The 17,146-nt window shown below is 34.5% G+C and overlaps 4 protein-coding genes across 5 annotated transcripts in view; all 4 read right to left on the bottom strand.

Moving 5' to 3' along the window:
• LOC145770038 (uncharacterized) overlaps nt 1-17,146 on the bottom strand; it is a 96,196-nt gene that overhangs the window by 19,308 nt on the left and 59,742 nt on the right. The gene's annotated exons all lie outside the window — the stretch shown is intronic.
• LOC145770035 (uncharacterized) lies at nt 53-6,635 on the bottom strand. The gene is made up of 3 exons (XM_082581621.1): nt 6,379-6,635; nt 4,886-5,056; nt 53-3,456 (listed from the first exon to the last, which is right to left on the bottom strand). The coding sequence occupies exon 3, from the start codon at nt 2,241-2,243 to the stop codon at nt 774-776; it is 1,470 nt and encodes a 489-aa protein (XP_082437747.1). The 5' UTR covers nt 2,244-3,456; nt 4,886-5,056; nt 6,379-6,635; the 3' UTR covers nt 53-773.
• On the bottom strand, nt 6,640-9,891 carry LOC145770037 (uncharacterized). Its single transcript, XM_082581623.1, has 2 exons — nt 9,628-9,891; nt 6,640-8,430 (listed from the first exon to the last, which is right to left on the bottom strand). The coding sequence occupies exons 1-2, from the start codon at nt 9,810-9,812 to the stop codon at nt 7,512-7,514; spliced, it is 1,104 nt and encodes a 367-aa protein (XP_082437749.1). The 5' UTR covers nt 9,813-9,891; the 3' UTR covers nt 6,640-7,511.
• LOC145771165 (uncharacterized) lies at nt 10,896-17,094 on the bottom strand. Its single transcript, XM_082582902.1, has 4 exons — nt 16,907-17,094; nt 14,469-15,791; nt 12,770-12,885; nt 10,896-11,766 (listed from the first exon to the last, which is right to left on the bottom strand). Exons 1-4 carry the CDS (start codon nt 17,092-17,094, stop codon nt 10,910-10,912), a joined length of 2,484 nt encoding a protein of 827 aa, XP_082439028.1. The 3' UTR covers nt 10,896-10,909.

The raw sequence follows: 17,146 nt of genomic DNA, 5'->3' as shown, positions 1-17,146 counted from the left end.
TACAAACTGACTTAATAATACGAAACTTATTTAAAATGAAGTAACGTTTTTCTGAAAATCACAAGAACAAAAACATGAAAAGGTAAAGATAAACTTTCCAAATTATGAGTACGTAGAATCAACTTTGTCGAAAACATAACATTTATATATATGGTACTGCTAATTTGCATTCATCAAATGCTGGCATTTGCACAACAATCTAACCTCTTAGTGTAATTTATTAAGTTAAGAATCGATTTCGCTATAGTAATAGCATCTTCAGCTAGCACATGTAAAAAAAGAAGAAAATTTGAAAAATACGTAAAACGAACAAATAAAGCAAACTCCGATGTTATCAACACGCATAAAAATTATATTTTAAATAGATGGTTACATAATATTAAAATCAAAACCTGCAAGCCTAAATCTTAACTGGTGTTCTCCCACGATTTCCAACAATATTCTGGTACAAAATTCAAGAAATACATTAACCTGATCATCCGTCTAGTAAATTACAACAGTTTAAGAAGGTGAATACAAAGAAAAAACGCAATTTAGTTTCAGTCCATTGCCGTAAGTTTATATCGATAAAGCGTCAATAAAGAAAAAGTGTAAATGGGCATCCATCTAGTAAATTACAACAGTTCAACAAGACGAATACAAAGAAAAACGCAATTTAATTTCAGTCCATTGCCATAAGCTTACATAGACAAAGCGTCAAAAAAGAATACGTTTAAATGGGCATAGTTGAAGAATCTACACCACAGGGGTCAGAGGTTGCTGATACATGGGATTTAAGTGGTTGGTCGAATCAATTTCTGTATGTTTATGGTGGCTTTGATTGTATGTAACCATTTATCTTCAGCGATGTCTAAATTATGTTTGCTGGGTTGTTCGGCGAAAGTAACGACAAAGCAGTCTGCCAGAGCTGGTTTCTTTTTGAGTTCAATATTGTGGAGTTTCGCATAATGTTTCAATAATGCTGCTTTGTCACCGGATTTATCAAAGTAATTAAAACTGTTCCAAATAGATCTATGTGTGGCCCAACGTGTGGAAAATTTTGTCATGGTTTGTCCTACATAGTGTTCGTGACATATGGTGCACGTTGCAATGTATATCCCGTAATTTTGGCAAGTTAATTTTTGTTTGAGACTGTATGTTTTGTTGAGTTTACATTTAATAGAGGTGCATTCTTTTACCATAGGCTTATGCGCTCCATGGTTACCGCACAGTGCACATTTGCCGCATGGTTTGGAGTAGCCATTGGTTGGTGTTACTGTATTCAGGGCATTTTTTTTGTATTTTGTGAGTAAATTTCCCAGCGTGCTTGGCTTTTTATATGTCATCATTTGATTGGGCTGTAGTTTTTTCTCTGCGTTGGTGGTCTTGAGTAAATTAGGAAAAGATGTAGGCCAGATTACTCTGTGGGCTTTGGGTGCATTTTTTTCTGTGGGTTTAGGTATCCGTTCTGTCCATTTTTCAGCAAGTTGAATTTTTTCTTTGATAAGTTTTTGGGGAAAATTTGATTTCAAAGCCTTGTTTTTAAGATGTTCAAGTGCTGCAGTGTAGTCGTGTTGTGTTTCATTCAATCTCCTGAGTCGTAATGCTTCTCCATGTATGATTGCCTTGAATGTAGATGTGGGGTGATGTGATTTACCATTGAGGTACAAGCGATCAATAGCTGTTTCTTTGGTGTAGTTGGTGGTCACAAATTTAAAGTTCGAAGTTTTGCAAGTGCGGCGGTTAACATCTAGGAACTCAACATTTTTATCAGTTTGGGAGGTGTTGATTTCTCTGAAAGTAAGTTCCAAGTCGTGATTTTGAAATGCTGTAATTAAGCTGCGTTTTATCAATTCTGTGGTCTTTTGGCCAAATGATATCCACATTATGTCATCTATAAAGCGTTTGAATATTTCTGCTTGTTTCAATGTGTTGGAAGCTGTTTTGATGACGTAGTGCATGGCAATGTTGGCGATTGATACAGAATGGTTGTCACCTGTTATTATACCCTCTGGTTGCTTATAGAAACTCTCACCGTTTTGCGTGATAACATTGTCAAGACAATACAACGTCAAATCTGTGAGTGTTTCTATTGCAATCCGAGGATATGTGGTGTGTTGATCTAAAGCATATTTCAGTGCTTCTTTAATTAATGATCTTTTGACGTTAGGATAAAGAGCTTTGACGTCAGCGGCAACTAAATGTAATTGATTGCTTTCAAGCTTTTCTGTGATTTGGGTCTCTTTGTCAGATTGCCATTGCATGAGTGTTTCTACGTAGTGTTTACTATCTCTACAGAATTCATTTATTTCACTTTGACAAAAAGTTATGCTGACGGGTTTAAGCAAATGTTCAATTAAAGCGGTGATTCTGGATGTTGTGATGTGGCCAGATGCCTGTAGCAATCGTACAGGAATTTCAGTGACATTGATGGTTTTTAAATTGTCCTGTGTGAGTTTGTGTGTTTTGAACAGGGGGTAGGCAAATGCTGGGTCTTTGGTCGAAAAATATTTTGCTTTACTAATGGATTATTACTAATGGATTACTAATGGATATAATGGATTATTCACCACAGTAAACACTTTTAAGCCGACGCAAAAACGATTGGTCAAATAACTTTGTCAAAATCATCATATGACAAACACGTAAAAACAAAAGATTCAAAACTCATAACACCCATGAATATGAGGTTGTAAACATGTTATAACCCTACTATACACAGGCCTCGTCAATGTGCAAACACATAGTGTAGTGGTGACTGGAAACCGATGTAATTTAGATTTCAAAAGATAGGCTTAACGTAATCTTTTTCTTGTTGAAAAACTAAATATTCTTGTAGAAAAACTAAATTGCTGAAAATAATAAATGAATCTCATATAAGGTGTGTGATTTGTTTGTGCCGATATAAATTATGTATGCGTGAAAATGATTACATGCATCCAAACATCCAGCCACTCTCATCTCACAGGCTGGGAATGAAAAGGATCAGTGATGACACTGAATTCTCTTTAGTGGTTGACTTGAAACCTGCACTGGAAGCACCTTCTTTCCATATATCTGTTGGTCAATTTGTATCTGTTGTTTACAGCCATAACTGGTATAGTGGTATATTGGCATGACCAGGGAGGTTGACAGTACAAATGATGATTTATTAGTCCAATTTATGCATCCTAATGGTCCGTCTCACTCATTCCATTGGCCCCAACAAGATGACTTATGTTGGTTTGCAACAAAGTCCTTCTCTCAAATGAATTTTTTTGTGACTAACCAATGCTGACTTGCTTTGGAAATATTTATAACATTTATTGCAATTTAAAATTTCTTTCCCAGTTGGTTGGATGGAAGATAACCTTTCTTGATACAAACATGGAGGACATTCCTTAGCGGCTGAAGCAGTTTTTAAATCATCTTCGTCAATAATTTCACATGATTCAGGAACTTCAAGCTTGACTGGAAAATTTTTCATCTTGATTCATACTGAAAGGTAAAGACAATTAATCGTTTCTAGCAACTCATCATGCAAATGATTCATACTGAAATTCGATAGCAACAGAAAGGATGGGATACGAAAAATTATAAACAAAAGTAGTATAATATGAGTAGGCCTACAAGACATTTTGACAAAACCAAATTTCCGTGATACTATTGACTAAGGTTAATTTGGCGCAACAACAACTCGACATGGAATGCATTTTACTGGAAAACTACGGGTGGTTTTTCACCAGTTTGAAACCGTTCGTGCGGATTCAAAATATACATGTGTGAAAACGATGTGTCACAAATATCACATTTATATGTTTTTCACCAGGATGAATGAGCTTATGACATTTCAGAGGACCCGATTATATAAACAACTATTTACAAATATCACATTTATGTGGTTTTTCACCAGAATGAGTTAGCGTATGAGAGTACTAATCACAAGATTGCGAAAATGACTTTTCACAAACCTCATATTAATATATTTAGGAAAACTACCATTTTACTGTCCTGTAAACGGAGAAAAACTTTTTTCTATCAACATTAAGAAATTCCAAGTCTGAAAAGCCAGATTGCTGGAAGATGAAGACATACCTTTCTTCAACATGTTGCTTACAGGACAGCAAAACGGTAGTTTTCTTAAATATTATTGGTAATTTCCTTGGGTGTGTCTGAATTTCATATTAATATGGTTTTTCACTAGCATGAATTAGCTTATGGTATTTTAAAGTAAAACAATTTGGGTAGAGAGGTAGCCTTTTTGAACCATAAACAAACATAACTCAGCAACAACACTACATTTAACATTATAAAACAAAAAACAAAAGCGTGATACTATATGATTCTTTAGCATTTCTTTTAATATGTATTTTTTCTTATAGGCTTGAAAAGGGCTGTATGACTAGCCGAAAACGTTCGCTTTTGTTTTTTGTTTTATAATGTTAAATGTAGTGTTCTTGCTGAGTTATGTTTAAAGTAAAAATTTGCGAAAATGACTTTTCACAAACATCACATTTATATGATTTTTCACCAGAATGAGTTAGTTTATGAGTTTTCAAACCACCAGATTGCGAAAAAGACTTTTCACAAATATCACATTTATAATATATGGTTTTTCACCAGAATGAGTTAGCTTGTGCCGTTTCAAACCACCAGATAGTGCAAATGACTTTTTACAAACATTACATTTATATGGTTTTTCACCGGAATGAATTAGCTGATGAGATTTCAAAGTACCAGATCGTGCAAATGACTTTTTACAAACATCACATTTATATGGTTTTTCACCAGTGTGAATTCGCTGATGTCTTTCCAATTCATATTTCCTTTTAAAACTCTTATCACAAAAATAACAAGATTGCTCTCTGAAGTGAATTTTTTGATGAGAATTCAATGCTGATTTGCATTGGAAATGTTCATAACATACATTGCAATTCAGAGTTTCCTTTTCATTTGACTGGATGGAAGATAACCTTTCTTGATACAAATATGGAAGACATTCCTTGGCGGCTGAAACAGTTTTATATCATCTTGGTTTATAATTTCGGATGATTTAGGCACTTCAAGCTTCACTGGAACCTTTTCATGTTGATTTATACTGAAAGGTAAAATGACGATTAATTGTTACTTGCAAACTGATCGTGCAACTCGATAGCAACAGGAAGGATGGGATGTGAAAAAGCGTGGGTAAAATATTATAATATGAGCTTCAGACTTCTTATAAAGCCCAACTAAGCGTTAACAAAATTCAAATGCAAATATGCAAGTTGAAATTTTATTTCAATTATTTATTGATAATATGAGGTTTGCAATTCATAATTAAAGAATCACTGCAAAATGGTTCATCTTCTTCTTCGTCGTATGAGCTGTTCTTCGGGACTATATGTTTGGGCATGATGTCATCAGCCACTCTACAGTCTCGTCATCCAGGGTCTTCAGTCCAAGCGTTCCATGTGGTGGTTGATGGATTGGGCAGTCATGGACGACATGATCTACTGTCTGGTCTGTGGCGCCACACTCGCATCCCGGTGAGGGAGCCAGGCCCCATCTGCACATGTCTGAACGAAAGCGACCGACGCCGGTTCGTAGGCGGTTAAGCCGGACCCACGCAAGTCTTGCGAGGGACATTCCCGGAGGGTGGGGATCGACGTCGGGTAGGAAATCATGGAGTCGGGAGGTGTTGTTTTGCCACTCCATGTTCCATGTGTAGTTCGTCCAGTGTGCCGCACTTATTCCAAGATCTTCAACGTTGTTCAGAAGCTGTTGTGCGGCGGGCACAAATGGGCGTCTTGATTTCAGTCGCTGCTGTCCTCCAGGTAGGCGCTGGAGTGCACTGTGGAGGAGGTGGTCGGGGTCCAGTGCGCGACGAGCAAGGGAAATCATGGCTCCTTTACGGCGAAGCTCAGCAGGTTGGATGCCTGCAAGGATGGGAAGGCAGTCCGTTGGAGTGGGACGCAGGCATCCAGTCACAGTGCGTAGTGCGTCATTGATGGCGGTGTCAATGTGGCGGGTGTGAGAGCTGCGGCACCACACTGGTGCGCAGTACTCAGCGGTAGAATGGACGAGGGCCAAGGTAGCTGTGCGAAGGGTTTTCGCATCAGCTCCCCAGCCGGAACCCGCCAGCCGCCTCAAAAGTGCAACGCGCGCCGATAGTTTTTTGCGCAGTGACTCCAGGTGTCGTCGGTACGTGAGTGACCTGTCCAGGGTTACGCCGAGGTAGGTGGGTTCGGCGCAGTAGGGGAGGTGTTCGTCATCGGTGGTAATGTTGATCTCACGTTTTGCTTCCTTGTTGTTTAGATTCATAATTCATAGGTTTGTAATTCATAATTAAAGAATCACTGCAAAATGGTTCATCTGATGAACTATCTAATAATAATTATTGACCAACAATGATGAACGTTTAAAATGTTCGCAGCATACCATATATTGCCATAAAGAGTTTCATTCTCAGTTGATTGGATGGAAGATAATTCTTCTTGATACAAACATGGATGACATTCCTTGGTGTCTACAATAGTTTTCAAATGATGTCGATCAATAACTCCATAAGGTTCGCATACTTCAGAAACTTCAAGCTTCACAGGACCACTTTCGAGTGGTTCATATTCAAAAGTGAGGGAAGAACAAACTTATTTTAAGAGGATTTATTTAAAACAAAGTAGTTGAATAAAGCAATTATTTTCTGAAAATTACAAAAAACATGAAAAAGGTAAAGATAAACTTTCCAAATTACGAGTACGTAGAATTAACTTTGTCGAAACATAACATTTATATGGATTATTCACCAGAGTAAACACTTTAAGCCGATGTAAAAACAATTGGTCAAATAAATCATATTCGTCAAACTTTGTCAAAGACATCATCATAATTATTCATATGCTTCATTGTTACAAAGTGTAACTTTTTATCTTAACAAACTGCAAAAATGCCTTGTCACAAACGTCACAAATATATGGTTTTGCGCCAGAATGAGTTAGATTACGAGATTTCAAACCACCACACATCATATTTATGAGGTTTTTCACCAGAATGAAATAGCTTATAAGATTTCAGAATGAATTAGCTTGTGCCGTTTCAAATAACTAGATTGTGAAAATGACCTTTTACAAATATCACATTTATATGGTTTTTCACCAGTATGAGTGAGCTTATGACATAGAACTTAAAGACCAAACTGATTTTAATTATACTTGTTTATTAAGAATCAACCAACTAAATCAACAACTTTTTTTCTTAAAAACTAAACAGAAGAAATAAGTAGGCCAACCAGTATAGAAAATTGGTGAGAGTCCTGGCTCGACGATCAACAGCCGGTTCGACACTGCTCAAGAGCACTGGCTGTGTATTTAGCAAGACACCTAAAGGCGTGCCATCGATTGCGCAGTGGTGCCCTTCGACTATGGTCGTTGACCTTTCTCATGATCATAAACAGAACCCTGCTCTTGAAAGAAATGCCTATCGTCTTCTTAATGCTAACCTGCTGAACTGAACTGAGTTAGTTTATGAGATTTGAAAAATATTGATCGCAAAAATAACTTTTAACAAACATAACATTAATATGGTGACTCACAGGTGTGAAGTCTTGTGTGTTTAATTAAATGATCTTTGTGTGAAAATGATTTGTCACAAACATCACATTTATGTAATCTTTCACCTGAGTGAAGTCGTTTGTGTCGATTGAAATTAGTTTTACGTAAAAATAACTTTTTACAAACACTACATTCGTATGTTTTTTTGCCAAAATGAATTTGATTATGAGATTTCAAATGACCAGATCGCGAAAATGACTTTCCACAAACATCACATTTGTATGGTTTTTCACCAGAATGAATTAGCTTATGACATTTCATATCACCAGATCGCAGAAATGATTTTTCACAAACATCACATTTATATGGTTTTTCACCAGAATGAGTTAGCTTATGACATTTCAAACCACCACATCGTGTAAATGACTTTTCACAAACATCACATTTATATGGTTTATCTCCAGAATGAGTTATCTTATGAGATTTTAAATTGCTAGATTGCGAAAAAGACTTTTCACAGACATCACATTTATATGGTTTTTCACCAGAATGTGTTAGCTTATGAGATTTCAAATGACCAGATTGGGCAAATGATTTTTCACAAACATTACATCGATAAGGTTTTTCACCAGTATGAAATCGCTGATGTCTTTCCACTTCAGATTTGCATTTGAAACTCTTGTCACAAAGTTTGCAACAAAATTGTTCACTCAAACGAATTTTTTTGTGACTGACTAATGCTGACTTGCTTGAGAAATATTTATAACATTTATTGCAATTTAAAATTTCTTTCCTAGTTGGTTGGATGGAAGATAACCTTTCTTGATGCAAACATGGAGGACATTCCTTAGCGGCTGAAGCAGTTTTTAAATCATCTTGGTCAATAATTTCACATAATTCAGGAACTTCAAGCTTGACTGGAACCTTTTTATCTGGATTCATACTGAAAGGTAAAGACAATTAATCGTTTCTAGCAAACTCATCATGCAAATGATTCATACTGAAATTCGATAGCAACAGAAAGGATGGGATATGAAAAATTATAAACAAAAGTACGTAGTAAAAAAAGGGTAGGCCTACAAGACATTTTGACAAAACCAAATTTCCATGAGACTACTGACTAAGATTAATTTGGCGCAACAACAACTCGACATGGAAAACATTTTACCGGAGGACTATAGGCTGCAAACTGCATACTCTTTATTTTATCTTTGTCCTCTTTATGTCCAAAAAAAATGTGTTGAAACGTATTCTCTTTTCTTGATAAATTTTCGTTGTGAACTATTGATTCTTTTAGGACAGTTTTGAAGCAATCTACTCAGTCCTCTGTGACGGAAGTCATCCTACCGCACCAACTCAATACATTGTTGCCTAATTCTATTTTTGTCACTTCAAGGCGTCATGCTCACCAAGTTAAACACTTGGATTAACCGAACAGGAAGTCAAGGAAGCCAATCTTCACGTTCTCTATGGAAAACCAGCACAAACTTTCATGTAAAGAATTCAATCTTTGACTGAGTGCAGCCCAGAAGAATAAAACTTGGCTAAAAATCGCCAATGATGGGTCTTTTTATTGATGCTACAGTATTTTGCACTCAGCTGGTGTAACTAAAATAACTTGTCGGTTTAATCATTTTTAACAGTTTGAAGTTGTTTGTGATGTTGCAAATTACTAAAACGAAAAAAAAAATAGTTGTAGCAAAAATCATTTCTACATTCTACATAATATACACATTAAATCAAATATAGTTATTACTATCTGAATCCTCAACAGCCTGTTTCACCTTAACGGATCATCAAAAGGGTCTTATTCAAATAAAATGATTCTATTTGATTAAGACCCTTCTGATGATCCTTAAAGGTGAAACATGCTGCGAAGGATTCAGATAGTAATAACTATATTTGACTTCATTCGCTCTGCTTTGCTTTTTCGCTTAGCATTGAGCACTTCTTGTAGTATTAATAGTTTTTATTGTTTTTAATATACACATTATGTTCTTTCACTCCTGAGTGTTTACAGATAATTAGTTTGAAACTTTGCAAGTCATGATTAAAGAATCACTGCAAAATGGTTCATCTGATAAACTATCTAATAATAATTGACCAACAATGGTGAACGTTTAAAATGTTTGCAGCATACCGTGTATTGCCATACAGAGTTTCATTCTCAGCTGATTGGATGGAAGATAATTCTTCTTGATACAAACATGCATTACATTCCTTGGTGTCTACAACAGTTTCCAAATGATCTTGATCAATAATTCCATAAGGTTCGCATACTTCAGAAACTTCAAGCTTCACAGGAACACTTTCGTGTGGATTCATATTCAAAACTGAAGGGAACTACAAACTGACTTAATAATACGAAACTTATTTAAAATGAAGCAACTGAATGAAGTAATATTTTCCTGAAAATCACAAAAAAATATGACTAAGGTAAAAATATTCTTTCCAAATTACGATTACGTAGAATCAACTTTGTCGAAAACAAAATATTTATATGGGTGATTCACCAGAGTAAACACTTCTAAGCCGATGCAAAAACGATTGATCAAACAAACCATATAAATGTGATGACTTTTCTGAATATTGGCTTAAGTGCCAAAATCTAGTCATCATCATCATCATCCATCTTCGGTTTGTTCCCCACTAGTGGGGGTGGCCGATTGTTTCCGCGCAGCAACTGTTTTGATCCCTTTTCTCCATTTCACCCTGTCCCTTGCATCTTCCTCCTTCAGTCCGACTTTTTTAAATTCATCCTTCACTTGTTGTTTCCACGTTATTCTTGGACGACCGCGTTTCCTCTTCCCATCCACCTTTAGATCTAGTGCCTTTCTAAGAAAACTTCCTTCCTCCCTCCTTATCACATGTCCATACCATCTTACTCCATTTGCCCTTGCCATTTGGTCTATGGTCTCTCTCATCTCTAGCATATCCAACAATTCTTCAGTCCTTTTTTCCCTTCTCGTTTTCACCCCACACATTGCTCTCACCATTGACCATTCCGTTCTTCTCAGGATTGCCAGTTCACTCTCTCTCAATACCCATGTCTCGCTACCATATAGCATTGCAGGCCGCACACAGCTCCGTTATTAAAACGGTAACAATAGCACAAAAGTAACTTAAACTCACATAAAAATATACACAACGATTTTTAATGAAAAGTTAATTCAAGAAGTTTTATTTTCGAGTTTTGTATTAACCCAAATGAGTTTACAACTAAACTAAATAATGTGTAAACATATTCACCTTTAAAATCAATTTCGAAACTTTCACAGGCTTTTTGATCTTTCATATAGTGAAGTGCATGAACATTTCTGTAGTTAATTTTGTGCAAATTACAAGTAAAAACTTACTACAGACCAAAGTCTCTGACAGCAACATAATATATTGTTAATTTATAATATACATTTCACAAGGTCTTAAAATAAAGTACCGTATTTTACGGACCATAAGGCGCAATCGACTATAAGGCGCACTGTCAATAAATTGCTTTCACCAGAATGACTTAGCTTATGAGATTTCAAACCACCATATAACAAAAATGACTTTTCACAAACATCACATTTATACGATTTTTTACCGCACTGAGTGAGCACATGACATTTCAAGCCACCAGATTGGAGAAATAACTCTTTACAAACATCACATTCATATGGTTTTTCACAAGAATGATTTAGTTTATGAGAATTCAAATGACCAGATTGCGAAAATGTCTTTTCACAAACATCACATTTATATGGCTTTTCACCAGAATGAATTAGCTTATGAGATTTCAAGTTACCAGATCGCAAAAGTGACTTTTCACAAACATCACATTTATATGCTTTTTCTCCAGAATGAATTAGCTTATGAGATTTCAAACCACCATATAGCAAAAAGGACTTTTCACAAACATCACATTTATATGGTTTTTCACCAGAATGAGTTAACTTATGAGATTTTAAATTGCCAAATTGCGAAAAAGACTTTTCACAGACATCACATTTATATGGTTTTTCACCAGAATGTGTTAGCTTAAAATGAGATTTCAAATGAGCAGGTTGGGCAAATGACTTTTCACAAACATTACATCGATATGATTTTTCACCAGCGTGAAATCGCTGATGTCTTTCCACTTCAGATTTGCATTTAAAACACTTGTCACAAAGTTTGCAACAAAGTAGTTCACTCAAATGAATTTTTTTGTGACTGATCAATGCTGACTTGCTTCGGAAATGTTTATAACATTTATTGCACTTTAAAGTTTCTTTCTCATTTGGTTGGATGAAAGATAACCCTTCTTATTATTTAAATACATAACAATGAATAAGCAATGGACAATTCGCGATCAGAGTTGTGACAAATTTATACATTGTGACATATTTCCTGCTTTTATGGGTTAATATGGTTTAATTGTGTCGCAGTTCCTGATTTACAATGCATCCACGAGGATTTTGACAAAAATTTCTCTGAACAAACACAAAAAGTTTGTCAAAAGCCATAATTTGACAAATTTTGACTTTATTGTCAATTTCGACATTATTTTGACAAAATTACTTTATTTTGACGATTTCTTTTGTTAATTTCTTTTGACGGTTTTAACAAACATCACATTTATATGGTCACTCGCAGATGGAAAGTCTTGTGCGTATAATTAAATTATCCATGTGTAAAAATGATTTGTAACAAACAGCACAATTATGTGATCTTTCACCAGAATGAGATCGTTTGATTGAAATTATTTTTATATAAAAATAACATTTTACAAACACTACATCCGTATGTTTTTTTTACCCAAAATGAATTTGCTTATGAGATTTCAAATGACCAAACTGCGAAAATGATTTGTCACAAATATCACATTTATACGATTTTTCACCAGAATGAATTAGCTTGTGCCGTTTCAAACAACTAGATCGTAAAAATGATTTTTCACAAACATCACATTTATACGGTTTTTCACCAGAATGAGTTCGGTTGTGAGAATTCAAATGACCAGATCTCGAAAATGACTTTTTACAAACATCACATTTATATGGTTTTTCACCGGAATGAATTAGCTTGTGAGACTTCATACCAGCAGATCGCGCAAAGGATTTTTCACAAACATCACATATAATATGGTTTTTCACCAGAATGAATTAGCGTATGCAATTTTAAACTGCCAGTTTGCGAAAATGACGTTTCACAAACATTACATTTATACGGTTTTTCACCAGAATGAATTAGCTTATGAGATTTCAAGGGACCAGATCGCGAAAATGACTTTTTACAAACATCACATTTATATGGTTTTTCACCAGTGTGAATTCGCTTGTGAGATTTCATATCAGCAGATCGCGAAAACGTTTTGTCACAAACATCACACTTATATGGTTTTTCACAAGAATGAATTAGCATGCGCTGTTTCAAATAACTAGATTGAAAAAATGATTTTTCACAAACATTATATACATTTATACAGTTTTTCACCAGAATGAGATAGCTTATGAGATTTCAAATCACCAGATCGCAAAAATGAAGTTTTACAAATATCACATTTATATGGCATTTCACCAGAATGAATTAGCATGTGTTGTTTCAAACTACTATATTGAAAAAATGATTTTTCACAAACATCACATTTATGTGGTTATTCACCAGAATGAATTAGCTTATGAGATTTTAAAGTATCAATTCGCGAAAATGACTTTTCACAAACATCACATTTCTGGGGTTTTTCACAAGAATGAATTAGCTGATGAGATTTCAAATGACCAGATCGCAAAAAGGACTTTTCACAAACATCACATTTATATGCTTTTTCACCAGAATGAATTAGCTTATGAGATTTCAAACCACCATATAACAAAAATGACTTTTCACAAACATCACATTTATACGGTTTTTTACCGCACTGAGTGAGCACATGACATTTCAAGCCACCAGATTGGAGAAATAACTCTTTACAAACATCACATTCATATGGTTTTTCACAAGAATGATTTAGTTTATGAGAATTCAAATGACCAGATCGCAAAAATGACTTTTCACAAACATCACATTTATATGCTTTTTCACCAGAATGAATTAGCTTATGAGATTTCAAACCACCATATAGCAAAAAGGACTTTTCACAAACATCACATTTATATGGTTTTTCACCAGAATGAGTTAGCTTATGAGGTTTTAAATTGCCAAATTGCGAAAAAGACTTCACAGACATCACATTTATATGGTTTTTCACCAGAATGTGTTAGCTTAAAATGAAATTTCAAATGAGCAGGTTGGGCAAATGACTTTTCACAAACATTACATCGATATGGTTTTTCACCAGCGTGAAATCGCTGATGTCTTTCCACTTCAGATTTGCATTTAAAACACTTGTCACAAAGTTTGCAACAAAGTAGTTCACTCAAATAAATTTTTTTGTGACTGATCAATGCTGACTTGCTTCGGAAATGTTTATAACATTTATTGCACTTTAAAGTTTCTTTCTCATTTGGTTGGATGAAAGATAACCCTTCTTATTATTTAAATACATAACAATGAATAAGCAATGGACAATTCGCGATCAAAGTTGTGACATATTTATACATTGTGACATATTTCCTGCTTTTATGGGTTAATATGGTTTAATTGTGTCGCAGTTCCTGATTTACAATGCTTCCACGAGGATTTTGACAAAAATTTCTCTGAACAAACACAAAAAGTTTGTCAAAAGCCATAATTTGACAAATTTTGACTTTATTGTCAATTTCGACATTATTTTGACAAAATTACTTTATTTTGACGATTTCTTTTGTTAATTTCTTTTGACGGTTTTAACAAACATCACATTTATATGGTCACTCGCAGATGGGAAGTCTTGTGCGTATAATTAAATTATCCATGTGTAAAAATGATTTGTAACAAACAGCACAATTATGTGATCTTTCACCAGAATGAGATCGTTTGATTGAAATTATTTTTATGTAAAAATAACATTTTACAAACACTACATTTGTATGTTTTTTTTACCCAAAATGAATTTGCTTATGAGATTTCAAATGACCAAACTGCGAAAATGATTTGTCACAAATATCACATTTATACGGTTTTTCACCAGAATGAATTAGCTTGTGCCGTTTCAAACAACTAGATCGTAAAAATGATTTTTCACAAACATCACATTTATACGGTTTTTCACCAGAATGAGTTCGGTTGTGAGAATTCAAATGACCAGATCTCGAAAATGACTTTTTACAAACATTACATTTATATGGTTTTTCACCGGAATGAATTAGCTTGTGAGACTTCATATCAGCAGATCGCGCAAAGGATTTTTCACAAACATCACATATATATGGTTTTTCACCAGAATGAATTAGCATATGCAATTTTAAACTGCCAGTTTGCGAAAATGACTTTTCACAAACATTACATTTATACGGTTTTTCACCAGAATGAATTAGCTTATGAGATTTCAAGTGACCAGATCGCGAAAATGACTTTTTACAAACATCACATTTATACGGTTTTTCACCAGTGTGAATTCGCTTGTGAGATTTCATATCAGCAGATCGCGAAAACGTTTTGTCACAAACATCACACTTATATGGTTTTTCACCAGAATGAATTAGCATGTGCTGTTTCAAATAACTAGATTGAAAAAATGATTTTTCACAAACATTACATTTATACAGTTTTTCACCAGAATGAGATAGCTTATGAGATTTCAAATCACCAGATCGCGAAAATGAAGTTTTACAAATATCACATTTATATGGCTTTTCACCAGAATGAATTAGCATGTGCTGTTTCAAACTCCTATATTGAAAAAATGATTTTTCACAAGCACTACATTTATACAGCTTTTCACTAGAATGAGATAGCTTATGAGATTTCAAATGACCAGATCGCGAAAATGACTTTTTACAAACATCACATTTATATGGTTTTTCACCGGAATGAATTAGCTGATGAAATTTTAAAGTGTCAGTTTGCAAAAATGACTTTTCACAAACATCACATTTATATGGCTTTTCACCAGTGTGAATTTGCTGATGTCTTTTCAGATCAGATTTCCTTTTAAAGCTCTTACCACAAAAATTGCAACAAGATTGTTCACTGAAGTGAATTTTTTGATGAGTATTCAATGCTGATTTGCATTGGAAATGTTCATGACAAACATTGCAATTCAGAGTTTCCTTTTCAGTTGGTTGGATGGAAGATAATCTTTCTTGATACAAATATGGAGGATATTCCTTGGAGGCCGAAGCAGTTTTTAAATCATCTTGGTTCATAATTTCACATGATTCAGGAACTTCTAGCTTCACGGGAACCTTTTCATGTTGATTTATACTGAAAGGTAAAATAATGATTAATTGTTTCTTGTAAATTGATCGTGCAACTCGATAGCTACAGAAAGGATAGGATGTGAAAAACGGTGGAAAAAATATTATAATGATAAAATGAGCATCAGACATCTTGACAAGGCCAACTTAGCGTGAGCAAAATGCCAATACAAATTTGGAAGTTCAAATTTTATATGAATTAAAGAAAACTATTTTTTGTACGATGAAATTACGTTATAACAAGTAAGTGTGAAGTCCTGCTATAAGAGTTACTGCGTAGTTTTGTAGGCTAAACACAAGCTATGGTTTCAAACTTTTAAAAATAATCTGAATAAGGGAGCTACTTCAAAGTCATGGTTGGCAACTTCTGCATACATCACATTCAAGCACTTTTTCACGAAAATGACTTAACAAAATATGACACCTAACACAATGAGCTTGCCACAAACACCAAATTTGTACAGTTCATCAGCAGTGTGAAGTTGTTTGTGACGTTTCAAGTTACTCAAACGCGAACAGTACACGTTACAAATTAACCAATAAATGCTATTAACACTACAAAAAGTGCTCAATGCCAAGCAAAAGGCCAAGCAGAACGAATTATATCAACGTTACCTACTAACTACTAAAACCTTAACCGATTGTTTCACCTTAATAGGATGAGTTCCTTCTGATGATCCAATTAAGATGAAACAAGCTGTTAAAGTTTGAGTCAGTAGTAGCCAAAGTTAATGTTCCATAATTAAATATTTTTTCAATAGTGAGTGCCCGCTGATGGTTTTCTTTATTAGATTTTATTTGCCACTACGAACACAATAATGAGTTATCTTATGACAGTTCAAATTATCAGATTGAGAAAACAATTTTTCACAAACATTATCATTTATATGGTTTTGTCACCAATGTAGTTGTCACCAACGTTTTCAATAAAAAATACAGTTGTAACAAAAAACATTTCTACAGCTACATAATGGCTTTTCACTCGTGAGTGTTCACAGATGACTTTCTAGTTTGCAACTTTGCAACTCATGATTAAAGAATCACTGCAAAATGGTTCATCTGATGAACTATCTAATAATAATAGACCAACAATGATGAACGTTTAAAATGTTTGCAGCATACCGTATATTGCCATACAGAGTTTCATTCTTAGTTGATTGGATGGAAGATAATTCTTCTTGATACAAACATGGATGACATTCCTTGGTGTCTACAATAGTTTCCAAATGATCTTGATTAAGAATAATTCCATAAGGTTCGCATACTTCAGACACTTCAATCTTCACAGGAACACTTTCATGTGGATTCATATTCAAAAGTGAAGGGAACTACAAACTGACTTAATAATACGAAACTTATTTA

The sequence above is a fragment of the Aplidium turbinatum genome, chromosome 5, assembly GCF_918807975.1.
Source record: "Aplidium turbinatum chromosome 5, kaAplTurb1.1, whole genome shotgun sequence".
NCBI classification, from domain to species: Eukaryota; Metazoa; Chordata; class Ascidiacea; order Aplousobranchia; family Polyclinidae; genus Aplidium; species Aplidium turbinatum.
This window is presented reverse-complemented; position numbering and strand designations above follow the sequence as displayed.

Coding starts and splice junctions, on each gene's coding strand:
- LOC145770035 (XM_082581621.1), bottom strand. CDS start 2,243: ATGCAATGGCAATCTGACAAAGAGACCCAAATCACAGAAAAGCTTGAA.
- LOC145770037 (XM_082581623.1), bottom strand. CDS start 9,812: ATGAATCCACACGAAAGTGTTCCTGTGAAGCTTGAAGTTTCTGAAGTA. Junction 8,431..9,627: donor ACTCTGTATGGCAATACACG/GTATGCTGCAAA, acceptor TTTACCTTTCAG/TATGAATCCAGATAAAAAGG.
- LOC145771165 (XM_082582902.1), bottom strand. CDS start 17,094: ATGAATCCACATGAAAGTGTTCCTGTGAAGATTGAAGTGTCTGAAGTA. Junction 15,792..16,906: donor ACTCTGTATGGCAATATACG/GTATGCTGCAAA, acceptor TTTACCTTTCAG/TATAAATCAACATGAAAAGG. Junction 12,886..14,468: donor CATAAGCAAATTCATTTTGG/GTAAAAAAAACA, acceptor TTTTCAATCTAG/TTATTTGAAACAGCGCATGC.